General features: G+C 37.3%; 2 protein-coding genes across 3 annotated transcripts in view; both read right to left on the minus strand.

The window, feature by feature from the left end:
• INTS2 (integrator complex subunit 2) overlaps positions 1 to 14,056 on the minus strand; it is a 61,224-nt gene extending 47,168 nt beyond the window's left edge. The window contains exons 1-7 of one of the 2 annotated variants that reach the window (XM_040496928.1): positions 13,982 to 14,056; positions 12,389 to 12,695; positions 11,625 to 11,763; positions 7,979 to 8,081; positions 6,551 to 6,664; positions 2,708 to 2,838; positions 2,304 to 2,477 (exon numbers count right to left, since the gene is read on the minus strand). In XM_040496928.1, coding sequence (XP_040352862.1) covers positions 2,304 to 2,477; positions 2,708 to 2,838; positions 6,551 to 6,664; positions 7,979 to 8,081; positions 11,625 to 11,763; positions 12,389 to 12,695; positions 13,982 to 13,991 — 978 coding nt within the window. In that variant the 5' untranslated portion in view covers positions 13,992 to 14,056. Of the gene's footprint in view, positions 1 to 2,303; positions 2,478 to 2,707; positions 2,839 to 6,550; positions 6,665 to 7,978; positions 8,082 to 11,624; positions 11,764 to 12,388; positions 12,696 to 13,968 lie in introns of both variants that reach the window. The other variant, XM_040496927.1, reaches the window with a different exon arrangement.
• A 7,034-nt stretch (positions 14,057 to 21,090) lies between these two features.
• Positions 21,091 to 25,416, minus strand: part of MED13 (mediator complex subunit 13) — a 111,244-nt gene continuing 106,918 nt past the window's right edge. Inside the window, exon 30 of the mRNA XM_040496929.1 lies at positions 21,091 to 25,128. Within this exon, the coding sequence (XP_040352863.1) occupies positions 24,996 to 25,128 (133 nt within the window). The 3' untranslated portion in view covers positions 21,091 to 24,995. The remainder of the gene's footprint in view (positions 25,129 to 25,416) is intronic.

Below are 25,416 nucleotides of genomic sequence, written 5' to 3' on the forward strand. Positions count from 1 at the left end.
ATGAACAAAGGTAACACATATAAAAGCAGTTCTAAATTGTAAAGAACTAGGCAGATGTCAGTTATTATTTTTTAAATGGTTCTAAGTAAAATATGATAAACCTGCTTTAATAACATTAGCTTCAAATAAGAAAAATTTACTGCACATAATGGACAAACAAGATGAGCATACCAAAGTGCTTAACACAGTGCATATAGAAGGTACGCAATAAATGTTAACTTCCCCTTAAAAATCAAGGCTTAAAATTAGTTCTCAAATGGGCTAGAAATAAAGTAGAACTTGTCTACAGAAAAGTATGGTGAGCCAGCAGCATAAAAAATAGGCTAGTGGGAACACCTGGATGGCTTAGCCATTTAAGCATCTGACTCAATTTCAGCTCTGGTCATGATCTCACAGTTTGTGAGTTTGAACCCTGCACTGGACTCTGCAATGATGGTGTGGAGCCTGCCTGGGATTCTCTCTTTCCCTCTCTCTCTCAAAAGCAACAAATACACTTAAAAAATATATAGGCTGGAGGACTAAGCAGTACATATGCTACTGTCTAATTCACTGACATCAACAAGATAAAAATCAATCTGCATAGATTCCTTCATAGGGATTCTTTTCAGAGTTACCATGAAATGTTCTTTGAAAAAGTGAAATATTTTGCAACTTAAAAACTGTTGCCAAATATAATATATATTCATCAATAGATGAATGAAAAAATAAAATGTAGTATATACATACAATGGAATATTATTCAGCCTTGTAAAAGAAATGCTGATTTGTGCTACAACATGCATGGACTTTGAAAACATAGAACAAGCCAAACCTAAAAAGAGAAATATTGTGTGACTCCACTTATATGAGGTACCTAGAATAGTCAAATTCACAGAGGCAGAAAGTAGAAAGAAGTTATCAGGGGCTGAAAGAAAGGAGAAATAGGGAATTATTGTTTAATGGGTACAGAGTTTCTGTTAGAGATGATGAAAAAGTGCTGAAAATGAAGAGTGGTGATGGTTGCAATATATTGTGAATGTAATTAATGCCACAGAACTATACACTTTAAAATGATTAAAACAATAAATTTTATATCATGTATATTTTACCATAATAAAAAAAGATACATATTAAAATTATAGACTATAATAATAACAACTTATTTTGATGACCTATTCTCATGCATCTGTCCCAGAACCCTAGAGATTCCCAAAACTCTTTCAGAGAGTCCAGAGGTAAAAAATATCTCCTTAAACATTATTTGCCTTTTCTACCCTCATTTTCTCACAAGCGTACAACACAGTTTTCCAAATATTCAACTCAGCCAGACATTAAAGAGATTTGCAAACATATAAAACAATACAACACTTCTCACTGTTTTTTTTTAATATGGTTATTTTTCATTAAAAATATGTTCACATTTAATAGGGTTATTATTAAAAAGTTATTTTTGCCATTTTTAAAGAATTAGGTAAGTATTTCATAATCTTCAGTTTTATTTCTAATATCATGAATATCAATAGATAAAAAGCACATAAATAAAAGCCCTTTGGTACCTTCAGTGATTTAAAATGTCAGGAGGTCCTAAGACTAAAAGTGTGAGAAGCACTGGTCTAATGACATCATTCTAAAAGTGTTTCTTCCTCTTTTACTAGTTGCCAAAATATCCTGATTCCTAGCCTATAAATATTATTTTTTTATTTTTTATTTTTTAAAATTTACATCCAAATTAGTTAGCATATAGTGCAACAATGATTTCAGGAGTAGATTCCTTAGTGCCCCTTACCTGTTTAGCCCATCCCCCCTCCCACAACCCCTCCAGTAAACCTCACTTTGTTCTCCATATTTATGAGTCTCTTCTGTTTTGTACCCCTCCCTGTTTTTATATTATTTTTGTTTCCCTTCCCTTATGTTCATCTGTTTTGCCTCTTAAAGTCCTCATATGAGTGAAGTCATATGACTTTTGTCTAATTTCTCTAATTTCACTTAGCATAATACCCTCCAGTTCCATCCACGTAGTTGCAAATGGCAAGATTTCATTCTTTTTGATTGCCGAGTAATACTCCATTGTATGTATATGTGTGTGTGTGTGCACACACACACAAATATATATACACCACATTTTTTTTTTATCCATTCATCCATCGATGGACATTTGGGCTCTTTCCATACTTTGGGTATTGTTGATAATGCTGCTATAAACATGGGGGTGCATGTGTCCCTTTGAAACAGCACACCTGTATCCCATGGATAAACGCCTAATAGTGCAATTGCTGGGTCGTAGGGTAGTTCTAATTTTAGCCTATAAATATTTTTAATCTCACCTGCTGTCCATTTCGGATAAAAGTTCCAAACCAAGTCCGGACTTTTGCATTTGTTCCAAGAAGCAAACCACTAACAAAACAAACCAAGTCACTCACTCCATCTTCACTAGCTTCATTTTTAGTATGATCCAATGTCAAAGCCACTCCAAGGCCTGGCAAGTGACATTCTTCTACCTAACACAGCAAAGAAAACAAACTGAACTCAATCTCATAAGGAAAAGAGCCAGGACACTTCAGTGTTTAGATGTTTTAAAGCTTTTAAAGTTTAGAGGAGGACATATCACAAAACACAAAAACCCAGAAAGGAAAGTAATTCCAAATCTCTACAAGATTCTCAAATCATCTTGGGAAAGTTCCTGGTCATAATACAAAGGCTTCTGTCTTATAAAAATAATATCTCTTACCACCATGCCTCGGACCTTGAGGGCCTGAGAAGGATTCATTTTACATAAGAAGCGTAGGGCATCTGTCCTGCGCCTTCCTCCAAGACTTTCCTCATCTTGTCGTTCTCCATTTTTTATGAGACCCCTACAAACTGAACATTTAATAGCCTCTATTACTTTAAGCTTTTAAGTAGAATGTTAAAAAGAATTTCTTCAGTCTTTGAATTAATCATTTATGCGGAATAGACACTATAGAAGAAAATCATCAGGGAATTTGAAAGCATAGCAAAAGAAACTGGTCAAAATAAAGCAAAGAGTGAAAAGAGACAAAATGAACAGTGACCTGTGGTGCAATACCAAGTAGTCAAATATAATTAGGGTCTCAGAAAGAAAAACTGAATGGAAAACAAAAATATATTTGAAGAAATTTTTCTGAATTTGATAAAAACTATAAAACCAGAAGTTCAATAAACTTCAAGCAAGATAAACACAAAGTAATAATATTGAGATCCATCATAAGCAAATTTCTGAAAACCAGTGGAAAAGAGAAAATCTTAAAAGCAGCCACAAAGAAAAGACAAATAAAAGCAGCCAGAGGAAAACAGAAACATATACAGAGCAAGAGAAATCAAAACTACCACAGACAATAGAACAACATCTTTAAAGAGCTAAAAGAAGGGGAGGGGCACCTGGTGGCTCAGTTGGTTAAGCATCCAACTTCAACTCAGGTCATGATCTCACAGTTCGTGGGTTCGAGCCCCACATCAGGCTCTGTGCTGACAGCTCAGAGCCTAGAGCCTGCTTCGGGTTCCGTGTCTCCCTCTCTCTCTGCTCCTCCCCTGTTCACACTCTGTCTCTCTCTGTCTCTCTCAAAAATAAATAAGTATTAAAAAAAAAATTTAAACCCAACAATAAAGAAATGTAAATGCCAAGAAAATAATTAAGCAAAGACATAAAGCTAATATGACAGTAGTTGAGATTAAATGGAATCCTAAAAAATTTCAATCCAAATGAAGAAAGGAAAAGAAGAAAAAGGAAGCAAATAACAAGATGATACACTTAAATCTAACTACCACAATAATCACATTGAATGATCTACATAAATGGTCTAAATACTCCAAAAGCAGAGACTGCAACTAAGTTTTTTTAAAAAACAAGATTCAACTATACTTGTCTATAAGAAACCCACCTTAAAGATACAGATTTTTTTTTAATTTTTTTTAGACATTTATTTATTTTTGATAGACAAAGGGAGACAGAGCACAAGTGAGGAAGGGGCAGAGAGAGAAGGAGACACAGAATCCGAAGTAGGTTCCAGGCTCTGAGCTGTCAGCACAGAGCCTGACGTGGGGCTCGAACTCACAAACCACGAGATCATGACCTGAGCAGAAGTCGGACGCTTAACCGACTGAGCCACCCAGGTGCCCCAAGATACAGATTTTTTTAAAGATGGATATATACCATACAAACACTAATTGTAAGCTGCTATGACTGTATTAATGAAGTACACTTCAAAAGAAGGTATATTACCAAGGATAAAGAAGAATATTTTATAATGAAAAAGGCTTAATTCATCATAATGATATAACAATCCTAAATGTACATGGACCCAATCATAGCTTCAGAATTAATGAAGCAGGGCTTCTGGGTGGCTCAGTTGGTTGAGCATCCAATTCTTGATATCATCTCAGATCATGATTCCAGGGTGGTGAGATTGAGCCCCTCACCAGGCTCTGCGCTGAGTGTGGAGTCTGCTTAAGATTCTTTCTCTCTCAGGGGGTGCCTGGGTGGCTCGGTTGGTTGAGCGTCTGACTTTGGCTTAGGTCATGATCTTGCAGTTCACAGGTGCGAGCCCCGCATCGGGCTGTGTTCTGATGGCTCAGAGCCTGGAGCCTGCTTTGGATTCTGTGTCTCCCTCTCTCTCTGCCCCTTCCCAGCTCATGCTCTGTCTCTCAAAAATGAATGAACATTAAATTTTTTTTTTTCAACGTTTATTTATTTTTGCGACAGAGAGAGACAGAGCATGAATGGGGGAGGGGCAGAGAGAGAGGGAGACACAGAATCGGAAACAGGCTCCAGGCTCTGAGCCATCAGCCCAGAGCCCGACGCGGGGCTCGAACTCACTGACCGCGAGATCGTGACCTGGCTGAAGTCGGACGCTTAACTGACTGCGCCACCCAGGCGCCCCAAAAATGAATGAACATTAAAAAAAAATTTTTTTTTTCAAAGATTCTTTCTCTCCCGGGAACCTGGGTGGCTCAGTCTTTAAGCATCTGACTTCAGCTCAGGTCATGATCTCACAGTTCATGAGTTCAAGTCCCACGTCGGGTAAGCTCATGCCCCACTTCAGGTGAGCTGGAGCCCCGCTTCAGGGGAACACAAGACCTGCTTTGGGTGAGACCCACTTCTCTCTCTCTGCCTCTGCCCTTCCTGGGATTCTCTCTCTCTCTGCCCCTCACTCACTTATACCCTCTCTCTCTAAAAAAAAAAAAAAAAAAAAAGATTCTCTCTCTCTCTCTCTCTTCCTCCCCAGCCCACATGCACACACTTTCTCTCTCTCAAAATAAAAAATAAAATAAAATATTTTTTAAAAATTAGTGAAGCAAAAACAAGATGAAAGTAGACATAGACAAATCCACAATTATGTTTGGAGACGTCAACATTCCTCTCTTAGTAACTGATAGACAATGTAGACAGAAAATCAACAATAAGACAGTTTTTACAAAGAACTTTTACATACCTTATGATATATTCAATAAATCTCTTGGAAATGTAAGAGAGGGGTACCTGGATGGCTCAGTCACTTAAGCATCTGACTTTGGCTCAGATCATGATCTCATCCTGCATCAGGCGCCCTGCTGTCATTGCAGGGCCACCTTTGGATCCTCAGTCCCCCTCTCTCTCTGCCCCTCCCCTGCTTGTGTGTCTCTCTCTCTCTCTCAAAAATAAACAAGCATTAAAAAAAAATGTAAGGGAAATGTTATTATTACTATCTCATTTTATAGAATGGAAATATCTTGATGGAGATACACAAAAAGTGAGTGACAAAACTAGAAATTTCAACCGACAGATCCAGTGCTTTTTCCTCTTTGGCTCCCAATTCACAACCCTGCTCAATGAATGTTTTTATTTTAATATCACACAGATCCAAACAACAATGTTCAATCAGTAGTAGTTTGAAACAGAGGTGAAAATTTTAGTTGATTTTCTCAGTTTTGACTCTATCCTTTTCTGTAAATTGACAACAATAAGGCTAAAAACCAAAGGGTTTGATTGCTGCTATTTCTGATTACTTATGCCTTGTATTGTATTCTGGCTAATTCACAGACAAGTCTTCTTCCCATTGCTCCATAAGCATAGGACTATATCTTCTAGTTCTTTAGTATTTTTTACTATCCTATTAGTGCACTGGTGACTAAGGGCAAAAAAAAAGTTTGGGGTTGCATTCTTTTTTTTAAGTTTATTTCAAGAGAGACAGAGACATTGTGAATGAGGGAGGGGCAGAGAGAGACGGGGAGAAAGAGAATCCCGAGCAGGCACCATACTGTCAACACAGAGCCCAATGCAGGGCTCAAACACAAAATCGTGAGATCATGACCTGAGCTGAAACCAAGAGCTGGATGTTTAACCAACTGAGCCACCCAGGCACCCCTATTGCATACTTACCATATTTAAATTGATAATCTCAAAACAATTTTGAAATCTTCTAAACCCAATACTTCTACAATGAATACTCACTAATAAACTTTCCAGAGATAAAATCTCAAATGAAAGCCCATAAATATTTCTTTGTAGCACAAAAAATAGGTCTTGAACCTACACCAGCAAATCTCTTCAATATCCTATTTTAAAATTATGTTTTACCTTCATTAAAACTATCAGGAACATTGGCCACCAACAGACATAAGAACCAAGCACCATTTCTAACATGTAGCAAAGCTTCAGCTACATCCACTATAGGAAGCAGAGAAGGGAGCTCTACAAGAAAACAAAATCAATGTTACTAAGGAGTGATATTTCACAAACATCATTTAAGAGCAATAAATTTAGGGGCGCCTTAGTTGCTCAGTTGGTTGAGCGTCTGACTTTGGCTCAGATCATGATCTCACAGTTCATGAGTTCGAGCCCTGCAGTGGGCTCTGTGCTGACAGCTCCCAGCCTGGAGCCTGCTTCAGATTCTGTGTCTCCCTCTCTCTCTGCCCCTCCACCACTCACACTGTCTCTCTCTCCTTCAAAAATAAATAAACATTAAAAAAAAAAAAAAGAGCAATAACTTTAGGGGGAAAAAAGCAATAAATTAAGGTACTTTTTTTTTTTAATTTTTTTTTGACGTTTTTATTTATTTTTGAGACAGAGAGAGACAGAGCATGAACAGGGGAGGGTCAGCAAGAGGGAGACACAGAATCTGAAACAGGCTCCAGGCTCTGACCTGTCAGCACAGAGCCCGACGCGGGGCTCGAACTCACAGACCGCGAGATCATGACCTGAGCTGAAGTCGGCCGCTTAACCGACTGAGCCACCCAGGTGCCCAAGGTACTTTCTTTTCATAGTCCAGAACAAACTGTCCAGCCACATGTGGCTATTTAAATTTAAATTAATTGGTGCACCTGGCTGGTGCAGTCCATAGAGCACAAGACTCTGGATCTCAGGGTTGTAAATTCGAGGCCCACAATGGGTAGAGAGAGTACTTAAAAATAAAACCTTTTACAAAAACAAATAAATTGATAAATAAGCTTAAATTAATTAAAATTAAATAAAATTAAAATAGCTCAGTTACACTGGCTACATGTCCAGTAAACCGTAACTACATGTGACTAGTGGCTACTGTATCAGAAAGCACAATATAGAACAATGCCACTGCTACAGTCGGCAGTGTTGGTCAAGAGTTACTTGCATGAAAATCTTTGCATTTTTATGTCCTCCACCTTTTTAATCCCATTCAAAATTAGTAAACTGAAATATTTTAATCCTCCCACAGGCATTGTCTTAACTTTTAGTTTTTTATATTCCACTTATCAATTTACCCTTTGCTTTTTTCACTTACATATTATGACCATCTTCAAAAATCATTAAATTTCTTCAAATACACTCTGTTAATGGCTGCATAACATGTCATACTATGGAAATAATATAATTTACTAAATCATTGTCCTATTATTAGCCATTTTTATCTTAACGTTTTAAGGTATATTTTTATAAAATATGTAAAATAACACAATATTCAAAGTTAAGAAGTTACACAGTATCATATAACAAGAAACTATATTTGTAATGTATCTTAGCAGTCATTACCTGCTTGTAAAATACAAAGTACATCTGCAGCTTCCTCCAAATAGACTGGACTCTCAAATAGCTCAGATGACTTAAAAAAAAATTCTCCACTGGACTCAGACACCTTAAAAAAGAAAAACAAATAAAAGAAATGATGAACTCTATTAATTTCAGATAAGCCCTCACTATTTTTATAATTATCTGTTGAGCTTACAGATCATGTCTCTTAATATGTCATTAATATACTCGCAGCAGAATATGCAGTATTGGATAAATTTGAGCGAATGTAATCACAATTAGTCACATTAATTATTATTCAGACATGGCAATCTGGGTCTCAATAATTTATTTCTATATAAATATTTGGAAACATCTGGAATTAAAGACAAGCCAAACAAATGAACTAGGAATGCCACCTACAAAAGCTGTAGCTCAATAAAAGGCAAAAAACAGTAAACTTATAGCAGTATAACAAATATAAACAATGTTCAATTCCAAATGAACTGCAGGAAAACCAAAAAATAAAAATGTAGGTCAACAGAAGTACCCAACTTTTTAAAAAATATCCTACAGCAGTTTCATCACACTTTCCATTTGCTACAGAGTTCTGAACTGAAAAACTGGAAACCTCCCAGAGGACAAAGATCACTTATTTTACTAGAGCCATCAAGTTAGGTATTAAGAAAAAGATGTAGGGAAAATATTGATTGAATTAAGACTATTAGGGGCACCTGGGTGGCTCAGTCAATTAAGCATCCGACTTCAGCTCAGGTCATGATCTCTAGTTTTGTGAGTTTGAGCCCCGCATCGGGCTCTGTGCTGACAACTTAGAGCCGGGAGCCTGCTTTGGATTCTGTGTCTCCCTCTCTCTCTACCCCTCCCCCCTCTCTCAAATATAAACTTAAAAAAAAAAAAAATTAAAAAAAAATTAAGACTATTAGTATAGAAGAGAGTAGAAAGAAATAATTGTTTGTAATAGAAAAAACATTTTTTAAAAAATTTCTAACATATACTGGAATTTAAAAAAACAAATTTTTAAAAATAAAAAAATAAAGATTTCTAATATATCTCTTTTTTTTTTCTAACATATCTTAAAAACTATCCAAAACTGACTAACTGTACCACCCACCACCACCAGTATTTTCTCTGGAAATAGAATTTAGAGGGTTTGGGTCCACAATGTATAAAACTAAACATTTTTTTAGAAAAAAAATTTTTTTTTAATTTGTTTAAGTTTATTTATTTTTGAGAGAGAGAGAGCAAGCAGGGGAGGGGTAGAGACGGAGACACAGAATTCGAAGCAGGCTCCAGGCTCTGAGCTGTCAGCACAGAGCCCAACATGGGGCTTGAACTCACGAACTGCACAATCATGACCTGAGCCAAAGTCAGACACTTAACTGACTGAGCCATCCAGGAGCCCCAGAAAAAAAGTTTTTTTAAGTTGTTTTTTTTTTTTGACAGAGAGAGAGAGTATGCACATACATGTGCACAGAAGTGAGAGAGGGGCAGAGAGAGGCGGGGAAGAGAGAATCATAAGCAGGCTCCAAGCTGTCAGTGCAGAGCCCTACACAGGGCTCAGTCTCAGGAACCGTGAGGTCATGACCCGAGCCAAAATCAAGCATCAGATGCTTAACTGACTAAGTCACCTAGGCACCCCAAAACTAAACTTTATTATAAACAAATTGACCTTGAAATTCTAACAGTAAAGAACTTTTGCCTCTGAAACTCTGGGCTTAAGATATGAGCCATCTTAATATAAAGATCCTTTTGAAATAGCCAAATTATGGAAAGAGCCTAAATGTCCATCAACTGATGAATGGATAAAGAAATTGTAGTTTATATACACAATGGAATACTACTTGGCAATGAGAAAGAATGAAATATGGCTTTTGTAGCAACGTGGATGGAACTGGAGCGTGTTATGCTAAGTGAAATAAATCAGAGAAAGAAAGATACCATATGTTTTCACTCTTATGTGGATCCTGAGAAACTTAACAGAAGACCATGGTGGAGGGGAAGGAAAAAAAAATGTTAGAGAGGGAGGGAGCCAAACCATAAGAGACTCTTACAAACTGAGAATAAACTGAGGGTTGATGGGGGTGGGAGGAGGGGAAAGTGGGTGAAGGGCATTGAGGAGGGCACCTGTTGGAATGAGCACTGAGTGTTGTATGGAAACCCATTTGACAATAAATTTCCTATTTAAAAAAAAAAAAAAGAAATCACATATATTTTCTATTTATGCTGTATAATATTTTATGAGGGAAATTACATCCTATAAAGGTATTATCAAATTTGGTAATTTGTACAAGTCTTGAGCTACGTACCCTTCTAAATATCAAAAAGGCATTATATGGAATCCATACAGAAAAAAAACCCTAGAATAGAAAATTCATCATAGGTATAAATGAGAAAAAATAGTAGTTAGAGAAAGAAAGCCTTTAAGGTAGGCATTCAATATCTTTTTAAGCCTTTTGGGGAGCCTGGGTGGCTCAGTCAGTTAAGCATCTAACTCTTGATTTTGGCTCAGGTCATAGTCTCAAGCCCCACCTTGGGCTCTGTTCTGACATCACAGATCCTGCTTGGAATTCTCTCTCCCTCTCTCTCTCTGCCACCCCAAAATAAGTAAATAAACTTAAATATTTTATATATATATCCATAAGTTTATTTATTTGTATATTGTTATATTACTCATATAATAATATAATTATACATTATATATAATTATATATTATATACATTATATTTAATTATTATTCTGTATTATTATATAATTATTATATTATTTATATATATATTAATATATACCCCTTTAAGCCTTTCAAAGGAAAACACAAAACAAATAGAAATATGTGTAGAAGAGGGGCGCCTGGGTGGCTCAGTCGGTTAAGTGGCCGACTTCGGCTCAGGTCATGATCTTGCGGTCCATGAGTTTGAGCCCCTTGTCGGGCTCTGTGCTGACAGCTCAGAGCCTGAAGCCTGTTTCAGATTCTGTGTCTCTCTCTCTCTCCCTGACCCTCCCCTGTTCATGCTCTTGTGTCTCCCTGTCTCAAAAATAAATACAACGTTAAAAAAAAAAAAAGAAATATGTGTAGAAGAGTATACAACCTGCCTGCCTTCTTGCTTGTTTTCTACTTTTTATTTCTAAATTTTCTACTTTTTATGTGTAGACATCAAATCATGCATATTTTGAGGTGTGATTAAAATAAATGCCTCTTGGGGCGCCTGGGTGGCGCAGTCGGTTAAGCGTCCGACTTCAGCCAGGTCATGATCTCGCGGTCTGGGAGTTCGAGCCTCGCGTCAGGCTCTGGGCTGATGGCTCAGAGCCTGGAGCCTGTTTCCGATTCTGTGTCTCCCTCTCTCTGCCCCTCCCCCGTTCATGCTCTGTCTCTCTCTGTCCCAAAAATAAATAAACATTGGGAAAAAAAATTTTTTTTTAAATAAAATAAATGCCTCTTGGAGTTCCTGGGTGGCTCTGTGGGTTGAGCATCTGACTCTTCGTTTCAGCTAAGGTCACGATCCCAGGGTCATGGGATCCAGGCAGTGTTGGGCTCCACGCTAAGCGTGGAGCCTGCTTAAGATTCTCTTTCTCTCTCCCTCCCTCTGCTCCCTTCCCCTACTTACTCTCTCTCTCTCTCTCTCTCTCTAAAATTTTTTTTTAAAAATGCACCTTGTTCATAATTGCCAACAGCTCACTAAGCACAAGACGCAATCGACGAGGTGAATCACTGTGTTCAAACTCTAATGTCAGTCCATGCTGAAGCTGTGATACCAGGATGCTCTCTCCACTGCCTCCTCCAAGTTTATGCCTAATAAAGCACAAATGTGTACAACAATTATGAGAACACTGGCACAAAAATAGCATAAAATTATCTTTTGTTGAAATAATCTACAAAAGAATGTATGAATTATTTTCATACATTTCATGAAAATAATACTTCTGAAATACTATTTAGTTTGCCTATTTCAGGGATTCACAACCTATATAAAGACACCAGCTAATAGTTAACACCCACTTACATGAACAGTTGCTCACTCTTGGATTCACAATAAGCAGGGAAGGACCAAACAACTGCCCAGAATTTGGGGAAATCAATATAAGCTTAAAAAGCCTCCCAGTAAATACTTCTACTTTTAGGGGAACTTACCCTACCCACTTCCCGCTGAGACCAACTGGCGTATTCAGTTTAGCATGTATACAACAATATGTGTAGCCAAAATTCTCTACACAACATTTTAGAATATGGAATTCTAGAATTTTAACTATAAATAGAAAAGAACTAAGTAAAATGCTCTCCAAAGTTTAGATTCTCAATCTTTTCTGGGGGAGTGCATCCAATAAAAAGTCCTAAAATCTCCAAAAAATATTTGACTCCCTCTTCTTTAACAAATCCGAGTAAATCCCAGTCCACATATTATATAACACAACATTACCTAAGCTGCTGTTCTTTGCTGGCATCCTGTTCTAAAGCATGAAAGTCCACGGACAACAATGCAACAATAGAGTTGACAGCTTCCACTCCAGAGAGAAGACGAAGGATGAGTTTTTTATCTTGAGCCCAGCTCTGGCTCTGGTCAGCAGGAGCACAAAGTGCCATTCGCACCAAGCAGGGCAGAAGAAGTCTCAATTCTGGATCACTTAAAGATGCCAACCGAACAACATCCACTTTCTGCATTGCCTCAAAAGCAAAAGGGCTGACAAACTGAAGGCTTGTACACTCAGCCATTATCACTGTTGATCCTAATGGTAACAAAAAACAACAACAACAACAAAAAAAAACGAAAGTAGGTGTATAACTCCTACATGTATGAATGCCCCTCTTTTTAAAAACCCTAAGAAGTGTGGTCTATCTTTAATATGCCTCTATGTTGGCTATGTTTCAGGCACATGTGAAGTCTCCCTATGTTTTTACTCCCACCTAGAAAATGAAAAAGCAGAGTTTATTAACATTTCCTCCAGCCCTCGGGATCTTCTAATACTTATTTTGCAAAGAAGAAATATGAAGCCCAGAGAGATTAGGTAACAGACATATAATGATTACTACTAGTAGCAAAATCCTAGGCTGAACCCTCATCTATTAAATCGCAGTCCAAGACTTTCTCCACTGCATCAATCATCTGAGCACCGCAATGCAAATAAAAGTAGTATAGTTAAGAATGTGTTCCTCGTCCATATCTCTTTAGCTTCTTATGCCTATCCAACAAATGTAAAAAACTTACTCTTCTCTTTCCCACCCTCCACCAGTCAATAAATGCACTGCTAAATCTCCTCACTAGGCAGAAGCAATGCCAGACTCAACGTATTCAAGGCCGTAACACTATCCTAATGTCCCCTGGGTTGCATGGTAAAAAAATTGCTGTGGAGCTACAATTAGCTATGGGAGAAGGATGAGTTCCACTTGAGCACTTCTCTTATCTCCACTAATCAGAAGCTTAAAAAAAAAAAAAAAAAAAGGCAGGGAGCAGGTGGCCAAAGCCATCCCCTCCAATCCATCACACTAGCAAAATCATGGGCTAACAGAGTCGTGGGCAGAAACGCTACTTTGTTTTTAAACAAGAGGAGCTGGCCTTTTAACACAGGGCGGGCTGAGGGAGCAGTGGCGCCAAGCAAGACCGGTGTGTGTTCACAGGTCTCGCCCTCAGCGTAACGAGAACCAACCAGTCCCCCTGGCAGAGAAATGTAAGGCCAGTGACCGACGTGGACCGGAGAACGAGCTGAGGCCTGAGAAACGGAAGCTTCATACCTCAAGATTTACCTTCCAACCTCCCGGGACTCAACACCGATTCCGCGCCCTAGAGGCGGGACACGGTAGAAATCGAGAGCGCGGCCCAAAGTTGGGCCTAGGCGAAAATCCGCATTCGCCAAACCCAGCTATGCCCTGAATCGACACAGGCACCAAAAACCCAGACGCCGGGACCAATGGGGTCGGCAGTGCGATAGGGCTGGATGGGGACACCGCACAAAGGCAGAAACCGCACTGAAGGGAGGGGAAAGCGGAGGGGACTGTTTCAACCTGCACCCAGCACCTTCATTCATCCCCAGCGTCTGGCTCCCGTCGGCCACCGTACTGGACTGGGAGGAAGGCTGTCTGCAAAGGAAACCCAGAGACGTCCGCGCTGATGCAACGGTGCGCGTGCGCGGTCCCACCTCTTCCTTCCCGTCCCCTTAACTGCATTCCCGAAGGTTTAAAATGCTGCTTTCGGTTTCTTCTTCCAAAATCTATCACTTTTATCCTTTCCGATTAAATCTTTAAGCCCCTCTGACCTGCAGTTTCATCTTCACAGGATTTTTGTGGCACTTGAATGACATAACGTATGTAAAAGAAACGTTAAAGTTGTTTCCACCATCCTTTGACCGGAATACTAATGACTGCACCCTTCTTTCTGTCCCTGCCTATGCCTCCCTAGCACTTAAGCTCTGGAATCGAAGGATTTATAGGCGAATTTAAAAATTAATCTTTTCCTGATCTTTCGCTCTTGACCTCATACCCTCATAGTCACAAGTTAAACATCTTAGTTTCGGGTTTCTATGCCTTCGGGTCCGGGGTTGGGGGATGGGCAAAATGGGTGAAGGGAAGTGGGAGGTACAGGCTTTTAGTTATGGAATGAATAACTAACTCCCTTACAACATAGAGGTTATAGTCAATGGTATTGTAATAGATGGTAGCTACACTTATGGTGAGCCTAGAGTATAACATAGAGTTGTCCAATCACTATAGTGTACACCTGAAACCAGTGTACCATTGTGTGTCAACTATACTTCGATTTAAACCAGAACAAAAAACTCAAGGTCCATAGACCTTTAGAAAGTGGTGGATGGGGTTTCAGGAATTCCCTGGAATCTGCAAAATTGTGTGTGTTTGGCACTTCTGGAAAGAGGACCCAAAACTTCCAACAAATTTTCAAATGGAGTCTAAGCAGGAAAGATTAAAAACTAGTCTCTGTATATTTTCATACTATTTCTAGTTCCTGATTTAAGTAATGTGCATGTATCACCTGCTTACCAAATACTGTGCTACAAGCTGGGAGCAAAAATATTTTACAGAGAGAAATACAGCCTCATACTATATAGTTTCCAAGGCTTTCACAGAGTACTAATCTCCTAATAAAGTCTGCTTTCAGACTTTCTCTTCTTTCAACAAAGGAAGAAGAGAACTAATGTGTGTTTCATTGTTTCTCAAACTTATATCCACCTGACCTACAGTTTCACATTGTGACCCAGGACACACATGTGCATATATGCCCACATTTAAATGGAACAAAGTTTTTATGAAATAACACATACTACATATTATATGTTCTATTTCACTTCTTTAACTTACTGGTCACAGGGCACCTGACTGGCTCAGTTGGTGGAGCATATGACTCTTGATCTCGGGTTTGTTAGGTTCAAGTCCTACATTGGGTGTAGAGATTACTTAAAAAGAAAATCATTAAAAAAAATTTTAATTGCTGGTCACTACACACTAAAATTGATTTCACAGTCTATTCGGTCACAAATTGTACAACATTGTCATTTTTAAGCTGATATTTATTCAACACTTGCTAGGCACTAGTATTTTATATCTGTTATCTGATTTAATTATCTGAGGTAGGGAATAGTCTCTGTTATATAATTGTGGGGAAATTGAGACTGAGACAGAGGTTAAACAATTTAATCTCCCTGGATGGTCTTTTCACAGGAGGAATATGAAGAGAATTCATGGTTTGGGGGATCAATAATGGGAGAAAGGGGATGTGAACTAAGTGATTTTTAAGATCTCTTCCAACTCTAGGTGTGCCTGGGTGGCTCAGTCAGGTAAGTGTCTGACTTTGGTTCAGGTCATGATCTCTCAGTTCATGAGGTCGAGTTCGAGTCCAGCATCAGGCTCTGTGCTGACAGCTCAGAGCCTGGAACCTGCTTTAGATTCTGTGTCTCCCAATCTTTACAGTCTCCCTCTCTCTTTGTCCCTCCCCTTCTAGTGCTCTGTTTCTCTCTAAAATAATTTAAAAAAAAAAAATTTCTTCCAGCTCTACTTACAATCCTGTAATCACTAATGAAGAAACAACTTACAGATCCGTCTCAATCTAACAGCAGATCACACCCAGCTCAAATAAGATAGCTAGCGTGTAATGGTAATGAATGCTGACACTTACCTTCTTCCAAGTCCCCTTCTCCTTGTCTTCCAATTCTTAGCTCAGTGAATATCACCACTACCCAGAATTGCCCAAGCCAGAAACCAGGAAGTTACCCTAGGCTCTCGCCTGTTCCACTCATATCCACTTAGTCAAAGTCTATGAGATCTACATTGTTCACCAGTGAAATCATTTTGACAGCCATACAGAACTCAGTGAAAAAAGATTTACTGATGGACTTTTGAGTTTTAAATCTGCTTTTCTGAGGTGGTTTCTCTATACTAAAATCAACTTTTTTTAATTTTTTTTTTTAATTTTTTTTTCAACGTTTTTATTTAGTTTTGGGACAGAGAGAGACAGAGCATGAACGGGGGAGGGGCAGAGAGAGAGGGAGACACAGAATCGGGAACAGGCTCCAGGCTCCGAGCCATCAGCCCAGAGCCCGACGCGGGGCTCGAACTCACGGACCGCGAGATCGTGACCTGGCTGAAGCCGGACGCTTAACCGACTGCGCCACCCAGGCGCCCCTGAAATCAACTTTTAAAGACTTTGCAGCTCAGATGCTTAATTAGATTAAGAACTTATAGAAAAGTAAATAATGCTACAAATTAGCCCTAACATTTAGTTGCCTATAAACCACAAAACCTTTGATTACTAAAGGGGCATATTAATGTAACTATGGTGTACACTTTGCGTTTGAGAAAGAAATGTTTGAGAAAATAATCCCCCTTTAAGACCAATGTGGCACTGAGGCTCATTACCATTTTACTCACAAAGATATTTTTTTAAAAAATATTTTATTTTTTAAACTAATCTCTACATGCAATATGGAGCTCAAACTTACCACCCCAAATTCAAGCGTTGCATGCTCCACCAACTGAGTCAGTGAGGTGTCCCACATAAAGACATATTTCATCAACTCTATGGTGACTTTTTCACATTTTAACATCTCTGATATTGTGGTGTCTTAAGATCAGTAATGATCTTTTAAATTTTTTAGTGGTACATATAATGGTGTCTTACAATTACTGGTGTTTAGATTTGATGAAACACGTTGCGTAATTCCTATACTTAAGTTAAAAAATAACACTCCTTGCTAAGTGAAGTAAACATTCTCTTCTGACTGGCTTACTATGATTTATCCTTTTCTGCTTAACTATTTTTCAGTAAGACTGAGGGAAGAAAAGGAGAAACAAACGGAAAGAAAAAACAATACTATGTTTCAGGCACACTAGGTGCTTTTATGTAGATTATTGCCAAGTAAATGAGCTTCAAGAAATTAGAAGACCTAGGTATTTAAAGGAAGACCAATATTCTTTAGAAATTGACTCATAGAATTTTGGAAGTACAAGGATCCCAGGAGCCATCTAACTCAAATGTTCTCAATATGGAACTCTTTTTATAATTATCCTCAACAGTGTCCTATTTTATCTTGAAATCCCAAAATTTCTTCCATTGTTTCACCCTGTCAAGATCTTCTGGACTCTTCTTTTACACTGGCTATCTGCAAAGCAGATCATCTCTTCATTTAATTTTATGGGTAAAATATTGAATGGAATTGGGTCCAGCCAAGATTCTATAGTATGTTAGAGACATCCCTTCAGGTTGATACAGCTCCATCAACAAGCCTTTTTTGGTATGATTGTTCAATTAATTATGAATCATCCCAACTGTTGAAACACTTCCCTGCTTTGGGATAAAGTTCATTTTCCTTAAGGTGGCACTCAAAAGACAGTTTTTCAGTCTGAATTCTTAGCTCTGGTTTGGATTCCTGCATTATCTATCCCACCATAGTGCCTCTGTTTTAGTCTGTTGGAACTGTTTCCCAAATCCTTCATGCTATTCATGGACCTTCTCTCCCACTGTTCCTTTGGTCTGAAATTCCTTTATTCTCTTTATGTAGTACCTCCTATGTATCCTTTAAGTCTCACTTCCAGTGTTCCCTTGCTAAGAAATCTTTCCCAGACAAACCACCTATCTCTTAAAGTATCCCTCTTCAATATTCTCAAGGCTCCCTTTACTTCGTTCCATCATAGCACGTCACATATTGTACTACATTGTTAAAATTTGTTTCTCCTACCTTTCCAAAGTAAGTACTTGGAGGGCAGGAACTAAAGTATGGTACTTAATACTGGTTTGTTGAATTAATGATTTAAGTGTAACAGTACCATGAAACCTTATTAAATAACCTGAATATCCATTTCCATGATCTGTTTATTAATGCTGTCAAAATAAAATGTAGATTGACTTCAGCTATTCCTTCTTGTATATGCACTACATTGTTGTTCTTATCACTCTAGAGGGCTTATGGAACTAATTATGTATACACATGTATGTTTCTCAGCAGATTGATGGCTAAAAGTCAAAGGTGTGTATCTCATGACTAGTGTATAGTAAACAGTCTATTAAATAGTGCTTTAGTGGAACTATGCTGGTTTCTAATGAACTTGTTCATAAAGTGAAATAAATTATTAGTAGTTTCTAGGACATAACTTTTGAGAGAGAAAGAGAGAGAGAGAATGGGTAGGGCAGGGGCAGAGAGAGAATCCCAAGCAGGCTCCTTGCTGTCCAGCACAGCCCAGATTGGGGCTTGAACTCGCTAACCCTGAGATCATGACCTGAGCTGAAAGCAAGAGACAGACACTGAGCTTCCAAGGCACCCCATCTTTTTAAAAATTTAAAAACTGAGCAAGTTGTGCATTTTCACTATTCTGGAACCTTTCAGTTTTCCACAGCATTTCTGAAACCATATCTACAAGTTCTTTTAGTACCGAGGATATATTTCCTTTGGACCTGACACCTTTAAATGCTTTAAATCCGTTAAGTATCTCAGATTTTATTTCATCATATGTGTGTTACTTTACGTTTTAGAGCTTAAAGACCCTTCAAGCTGATTTCTTTTTAGTCAGAGTAGGTTAGGACAGAAGGGAGATAAAAATTAAGTATTAAATACTTGATTCTTTGCATTTTTTTCCATGGATGATCTTGCTAGAAACATATTTTAAAAGTCCTGTTGTTGGGGCATGTGGGTGGCTCAAGTCAGTTAAGCGTCTGACTTCACCTCAGGTCAAGATCTCATGGTTTGGGAGTTCAAGCCCTGCATTGGACACTCTGCTGTCAGCACAGAGCCCGCTTCAGATCCTCTGTCCCCCTCTATCACTACCCCTCACCCCTCACTCTTTCAAAAATAAACATTAAAAATAAATGAGTCCTTTTGTTGTAAGCATTTTTTTGGGGGGGGGGTCTGGCAGGTCTTAAATCACAACTCTTCTAGAGAACATAGGTATTGTATTAATCATCCCTCACATTTGTATTTTACAAATTTCTATGTTTTATGTAATCCTTTGAGGTGCACAAAGCTAACATTAGGAAGGAGTGGTTACTATTGTGTTCATATACAAATGAACAAATTTAGACCTCAAGAGGTTCAAAGTTTTGTCTGAAGTCACCAGCTAAAAGGTGGCAAATCTGAGAGCACAAGAATACTCATCTAGTGATTGTTTCTACTAATGTGAAAATAGTCCCAAGTAATTAGATTGTACAGTTTCATTTGAATTTTTGCAGAACTCACACTTCAACTAAGTACTACAGTTTGAGGCATTTATCACAAGAAGTCTATTCAAATATTTCAGTGCCCTATTAATGTGCTAGATGTTGTGCTGGATTCTAGATGCATTAGTAAGCAAAACAGACCCAGTTTCTGCCTTCATGAGGTCATTTAGTAGGATCAAACATTCATACAAACTGCAAAAAACACTGTGAAGACTCCATACAGATTATTACAATATAAGTAAAATACTAGGGGGGCACCTGGGTGGTTCAGTTGGTTGAGTGTGACTACTGATTTCAGCTCGGGTCATGACCTCATGGTTGGTGAGTTTGACCCCCTCGGGCTGTGTGCTGACAGTGCAGAGGCTGCTTGGGATTATCTCTCTCTCTCTCTCTCTCTCTCTCTCTCTCTCTCTCTCTGCCCCTCCCCTACTTGCGCTCTCTCAGGATAATAAACTTTAAAAAAGTATATTACTAGGGGACCTAGTCTGAGGCAAGGTTGTATGTGGAAAGTTAAGGCAAAAGTAACCATGGGGCTTTCAAAGAATTCAAATGGCCTAAGAGGCAAGGAGGAAAACACAGTTTTGAAAAAGCCCATCTTGATACTTGTGGGGAAGGCAGGGGACAGACCATGTTAAGACTTTAGATATTTAGAACAAGAAGCAGCCATAAAGGGTTTTAGACTAACAAGATTAAAAAAAAAAAAAAAATCACAGGTAATACAAACTGTGAGACAGAGAATAACTTAAGAAGGTAGAAGTTCCAACACCATATACCTCCTTTTAAAGGATTATTTTTTAAATTTTGCTGGCAAACACTATTTCAAAATGGACACAATTTGGGGGTTTGTCCTTACTCAGTTTAAGTTTGGACAAAAATATTTAAAATGGCTGCTCATACAATATTTTAATGGAGTGTTCATATCTGAAGGCTTTTTTTATGTTTCAAAAACATTTATGTGATCAAAAAAGTAGGCCTGAGCTAAGCTTTAAATATCTGAAGGTAGCTTTGGACTAGAAAAAGGATACCAAACTGATGAGCCTAAAAGGAGTATGTATGTACACATATAACTTTCCTGTATATTAATCACTAATATGGTTAGAAAAATTAAAAAAAATTTTTTTTAACGTTTATTTTTTTTTGGGGGACAGAGAGAGACAGAGCATGAACGGGGGAGGGGCAGAGAGAGAGGGAGACACAGAATCAGAAACAGGCTCCAGGCTCTGAGCCATCAGCCCAGAGCCCGACGCGGGGCTCGAACTCACGGACCGCGAGATCGTGACCTGGCTGAAGTCGGACGCTTAACCGACTGCGCCACCCAGGCGCCCCAGAAAAATTTTAATAAAATACTTCAGATGGAGATATTTAAAGTACAATTTTTAGGTTACCCTTTTTGACTTACAACAAAAAATACCACTAATTTTTACTTAAGTTTAAGATGGAAATATTTTTAACAAAATGAGACACCACAATGAAGGCTTCATGAATAATTTATTCCATTTGAAGTTTTGTTTTTTGTTTTTTGTTTTTTTTAAAAAGTATAAACCTTTTCATTTCCTCAATCACAATTTGTACAACTCAGTGTTATGGCATTCGGCAGCAATAGTGTTTGTTCCTTATTCTTTTTTTGTCACATTAAAAAAAAAAAAAAAAAGCAATTGGACCATATTAAATGTCACTGCTAAACAACAACTTTAAAACGCCCCTTCATAAAGTGACCAAGCTATTTGAGAGAGTTGATGCTGACATGTCCAGTAATGACGTTACAATTTGTAGTTTAAACTCAGTAACTTTAAGGTCCACAAATCCAGTTTACTTTGAAAACTAGAACTATTTTAAAACTTCATGAATATATCAACCTGAGGAGTATCTTAGGTCCCAAATCCAGTTTTTTAATTAATACTCCACAAAAGAGAAAACATATATATGAAAATTTAAACCACAGTTCTGGGCCCATTAAAACACCAAGAAAAACCTAAAGGTTAACATTTCCAGCTGATTGGGGGGGGAGGGGGTGAGGGACCAAAAAAAATGTATGTCAAAAACATTTTTCTTTAATTTAGACAAACTAAAATCTTTAGAGGAAACCCAGACCAAAACATTACTCATGCAACATTAAATGTATTAATAGACTGGTATGCGATGCCATAGTGGATGAGTAGCAAATTATATGATGCAACAGCATTTAAAAACTTCCTTTTAATGTATTCAATTTGAACATTTTAAATAACGCAACATAGTATTTTGAATATTACAGTATTAACATAGTGCTTGATTAAAGATCTGCAAATCTTTGTAGTAACACATTAAGTTAAAAAATTACCTCAGAAGGTAAATATGAAGACGAAAGGAGAATATTTTAATACAGTAATCTGTGCCATACTGACAATTGAGTACGAATACAGCTGAGGATAATTGACTAAGTAGTAAGAGCTTAATTTTAGTGGTTTAAGAAAAGTTTAGAAAGATTTAAAAATTACAGCTACTTTAAAATTTAAGGATTACATATAAGTACACTTGGTGGCCTTCTGGCCAAACAATAAGGTGTACAGAAATTTATTCATACAGTGTTAATTCACAGTCCTGATAACTGAATGGCTTGCATAAGAAAGTATGGCTAGATGTTTCTCACTGGCTGGAAGCAGACATTATATAACTAATCTTTTTAAATGCCAAAATACTGTACTTCCACCCTGCTTTGTAATGGATAACTGCACAAAAAACAGACATTAGCACTGTAACAAAGAAGTCAATGTGTTGGTGATCAACTGGTATAAAGTATATATTATTTTGCTTACCATTTAAACAAACAAACAAACAAACAAACAAACAAAAAACTACCCATACTTGTCTGTGACAGTATGGTAGTAAGTCAGATCCATCATCCTGCATAAAAGGCTTAACTTTTTGAAATAAGTCTCTTGACCTTTTCTAATGGATATTTAATAATTTTCTATTTAAGTGTGAACTTAAATATGAAGGGAAGAAAAAAATCTTACCAGTAAATCTTATATATTTGGGAACTTCTCCCTGTTCCCAGATAAAAAGGAATTGTATACTGGGTTCCTTTCTTTATGGCTCCATATAAAAGAAACTGTCAGGGAATACTTTTTTAAAAATCTATCCTCAAACTGAGGTGTGTTCACTACAAGCTAGTGATATTAAACAACTGAGAATATAGCTTTTATTTTTAAAAGTCACTACTGAGCTAAGTTTATAAAAAAAAAAAAGAGCATACTTTTTATAGATATTCCAAATAAGCATCTTTTTTCCCCTCAAATTTCAGACAAGTTTTTTTTAAGTATAGAACAAAACATGCCAACATAATCTGTAGTGTGCTAGCATAATTTAAAAATGAATGCAGAGATGTGATCTTTAAATTCTAATTTCAAAAATGCTGACCCTTGGAATTGCATTATAATTTTGAAGAAGTGATTGAAAACCTTTGTCACCAGTTGTGTGTTTTTTATAGAAAAAACAAGACTTGCTAATGTTTTAATATACACAATTTGAAGAAGTTATATTGTTTGTAAGAAAGTGATATTTAAGCTAAGCATATAGTATTTACAAAACAAGTTTCAGTAAAAACAAAACAAAACACACCGAATTACAGTTTTGTAAATACAACTGATTTTGTCCTTGTGGAGAATTACTGAATGTACAAATTCAGAATTTTTCTAGACTGCTTCCAAGAAAGATAGGTAGACTTGGTGACTGTGAATTCAAGTCAGCAACACAGGCAGGAAGCTAACTTGGACTCTCTTGTGAGCAGCACTGTAGAAACAACTTTTTAAAGGGATAAAGCCTGCATAAAAGCATTTATCTTGGCATGTGCAAACAAGAAGGGGGAAAGCTGTATTGAAGGAAGGGGTGAATTAAAGTCCCTAAAATTCAAGTCCCTTCTTTAGGGAGGTGAGATCCTCCTTGGCATATGCCCTGCCTTAATCTGAGCTGTGTTATAGAAAAGTACAGACTCTGGTGTTTGGGACTGCCATCTCCAAACCAAGAAAATTAAATAAATAAAAAAGGCAAAAGGAAACAGGTTAAGTTTAGAAAATGGTTCTTTAACTAGTGGAATAGAGTCTGAATACCAGAATTCACTGAGAAATCTATTTACACCACAGTTTGATTGCACACACACATCCATACATATGCATACTCTCACATACATTCCCAATCTTTAATTTAAAAAACAAAAAAAAAGTCAAACAATCAGAGTGACTGTTCTTAAAATAATTTGTAAAATGCCTAGAGCTGGGCTAAATTTCAACCTTATAGCAGATCCTGAAGATAATTTTCATAATTAATATTCCCATGCCTAGATGTGCCACTGTCAAAACTGAAAAAAACATTTAAGCATGTAACATTAAACACCAAAATTAGTTTAAGCATTCAGTAGCAAATGTTTTTCTTGTAAAACTAAGTTTCTTTCACTGGAAATGGCCTGAAATATTAGTCATAGCCCTAAACCATAGTACAAAATATAACTGAAGAATTCTCATTTTATTCTAAGTTAAACCACCCAACAATATCACTTGTATATTGCCATCATGTTATTCTGTAAAGGTGTGATATATAAAATGCTGTAAGACCCGGTACCTTTTCAATTTATAAACACAGTGAACTTCATTACTGTACATGTACTCTGCAACTACAGCTTAGCTGTAAATCCTCCACACACAATGGTATGGACATTATTCCCCCTCTATCCCCATTAAACTGTACATCGAGACAATACAAATTTACTGTCCCACCCACCCCCTTACAAAAAAATAATACTCTAAAAGCAACCCTACTGCAACTTTTTAATTAAGACGATTACATATATTTTAGACCAATTGCTTTAAAGCAAGAAGGCAGTATAAACCTTCTAGGAAAATTTTTATAAAAGAGGTTAAGAAATATAAGACAATTTATACATTTAAAAACTTACAATAAATAAGAGATGCAGGCATTTTTGAATACTAGATACTATAATCCAATACAAGAACATCTTGATGTTCTGAAGCCATATGTTGAAATTCATTGTTCCTCATGTTTCCTCTCCATGCTTTTAATATTCATTTAACATGACTGGGTACTATGGCTCATTACTTTTCACAAATACTGTGACTGGAAAAAAAAAAAGGTTAATTTTGCTACGAAAATGTTATAATACGTTTTGTATGATCAGTCATCATCCTAAAGAGTTCAGTATAGTCAATGAAAAATAGCAGGGTTATAGCCCCTCCCCCCAAGTCAAAACAATATTTGTTGAAGTAATAAGAATTAGACCCCATCACAGATGACTTTCACTGAGAAGATAATTATAACTTAATCTTGCAGTGAAATATCTTTTTTCCTTGTTCTCTTCTTGCACAGTTCCATCCAATGAAGATCACAGCATATTCATAATAAAGTTATATAACTGATTCAGCACCACAAAATGAATTGGGAGACAGGAGCGTCTGTCCTGGATTGCAGGGTCACAGGTTAGCCAGGAGAGTGCATTGTACTGTTCCAAAACAAACCTGAAAAGTAAATAAACTGTTTTAAGTCCTGTATATACTTACACTGTAGATTTTGGAAGCAGTTTCCAATTATGGCATCTAAGATTTAAAGCCACTTTAAAAAATGGTGGAAGGTATGGAAGAGAGAGTCCTTGGGGAAATTAAAGATAAACTAATTTTCAAAAAAAAGTATTCTCAAAAGTAGATTACACATGCTAGAAAGACAAGGACTCATTCTGAATGATGTAATTCATCTAGAGATCCAAGGGTACACAACTATAAATTATTGACAAATAGGAGGAAAATACG

This window comes from Herpailurus yagouaroundi, unplaced genomic scaffold (genome assembly GCF_014898765.1).
Source record: "Herpailurus yagouaroundi ecotype Mexico unplaced genomic scaffold, PumYag 189, whole genome shotgun sequence".
Classification (NCBI taxonomy): Eukaryota; Metazoa; Chordata; class Mammalia; order Carnivora; family Felidae; genus Herpailurus; species Herpailurus yagouaroundi.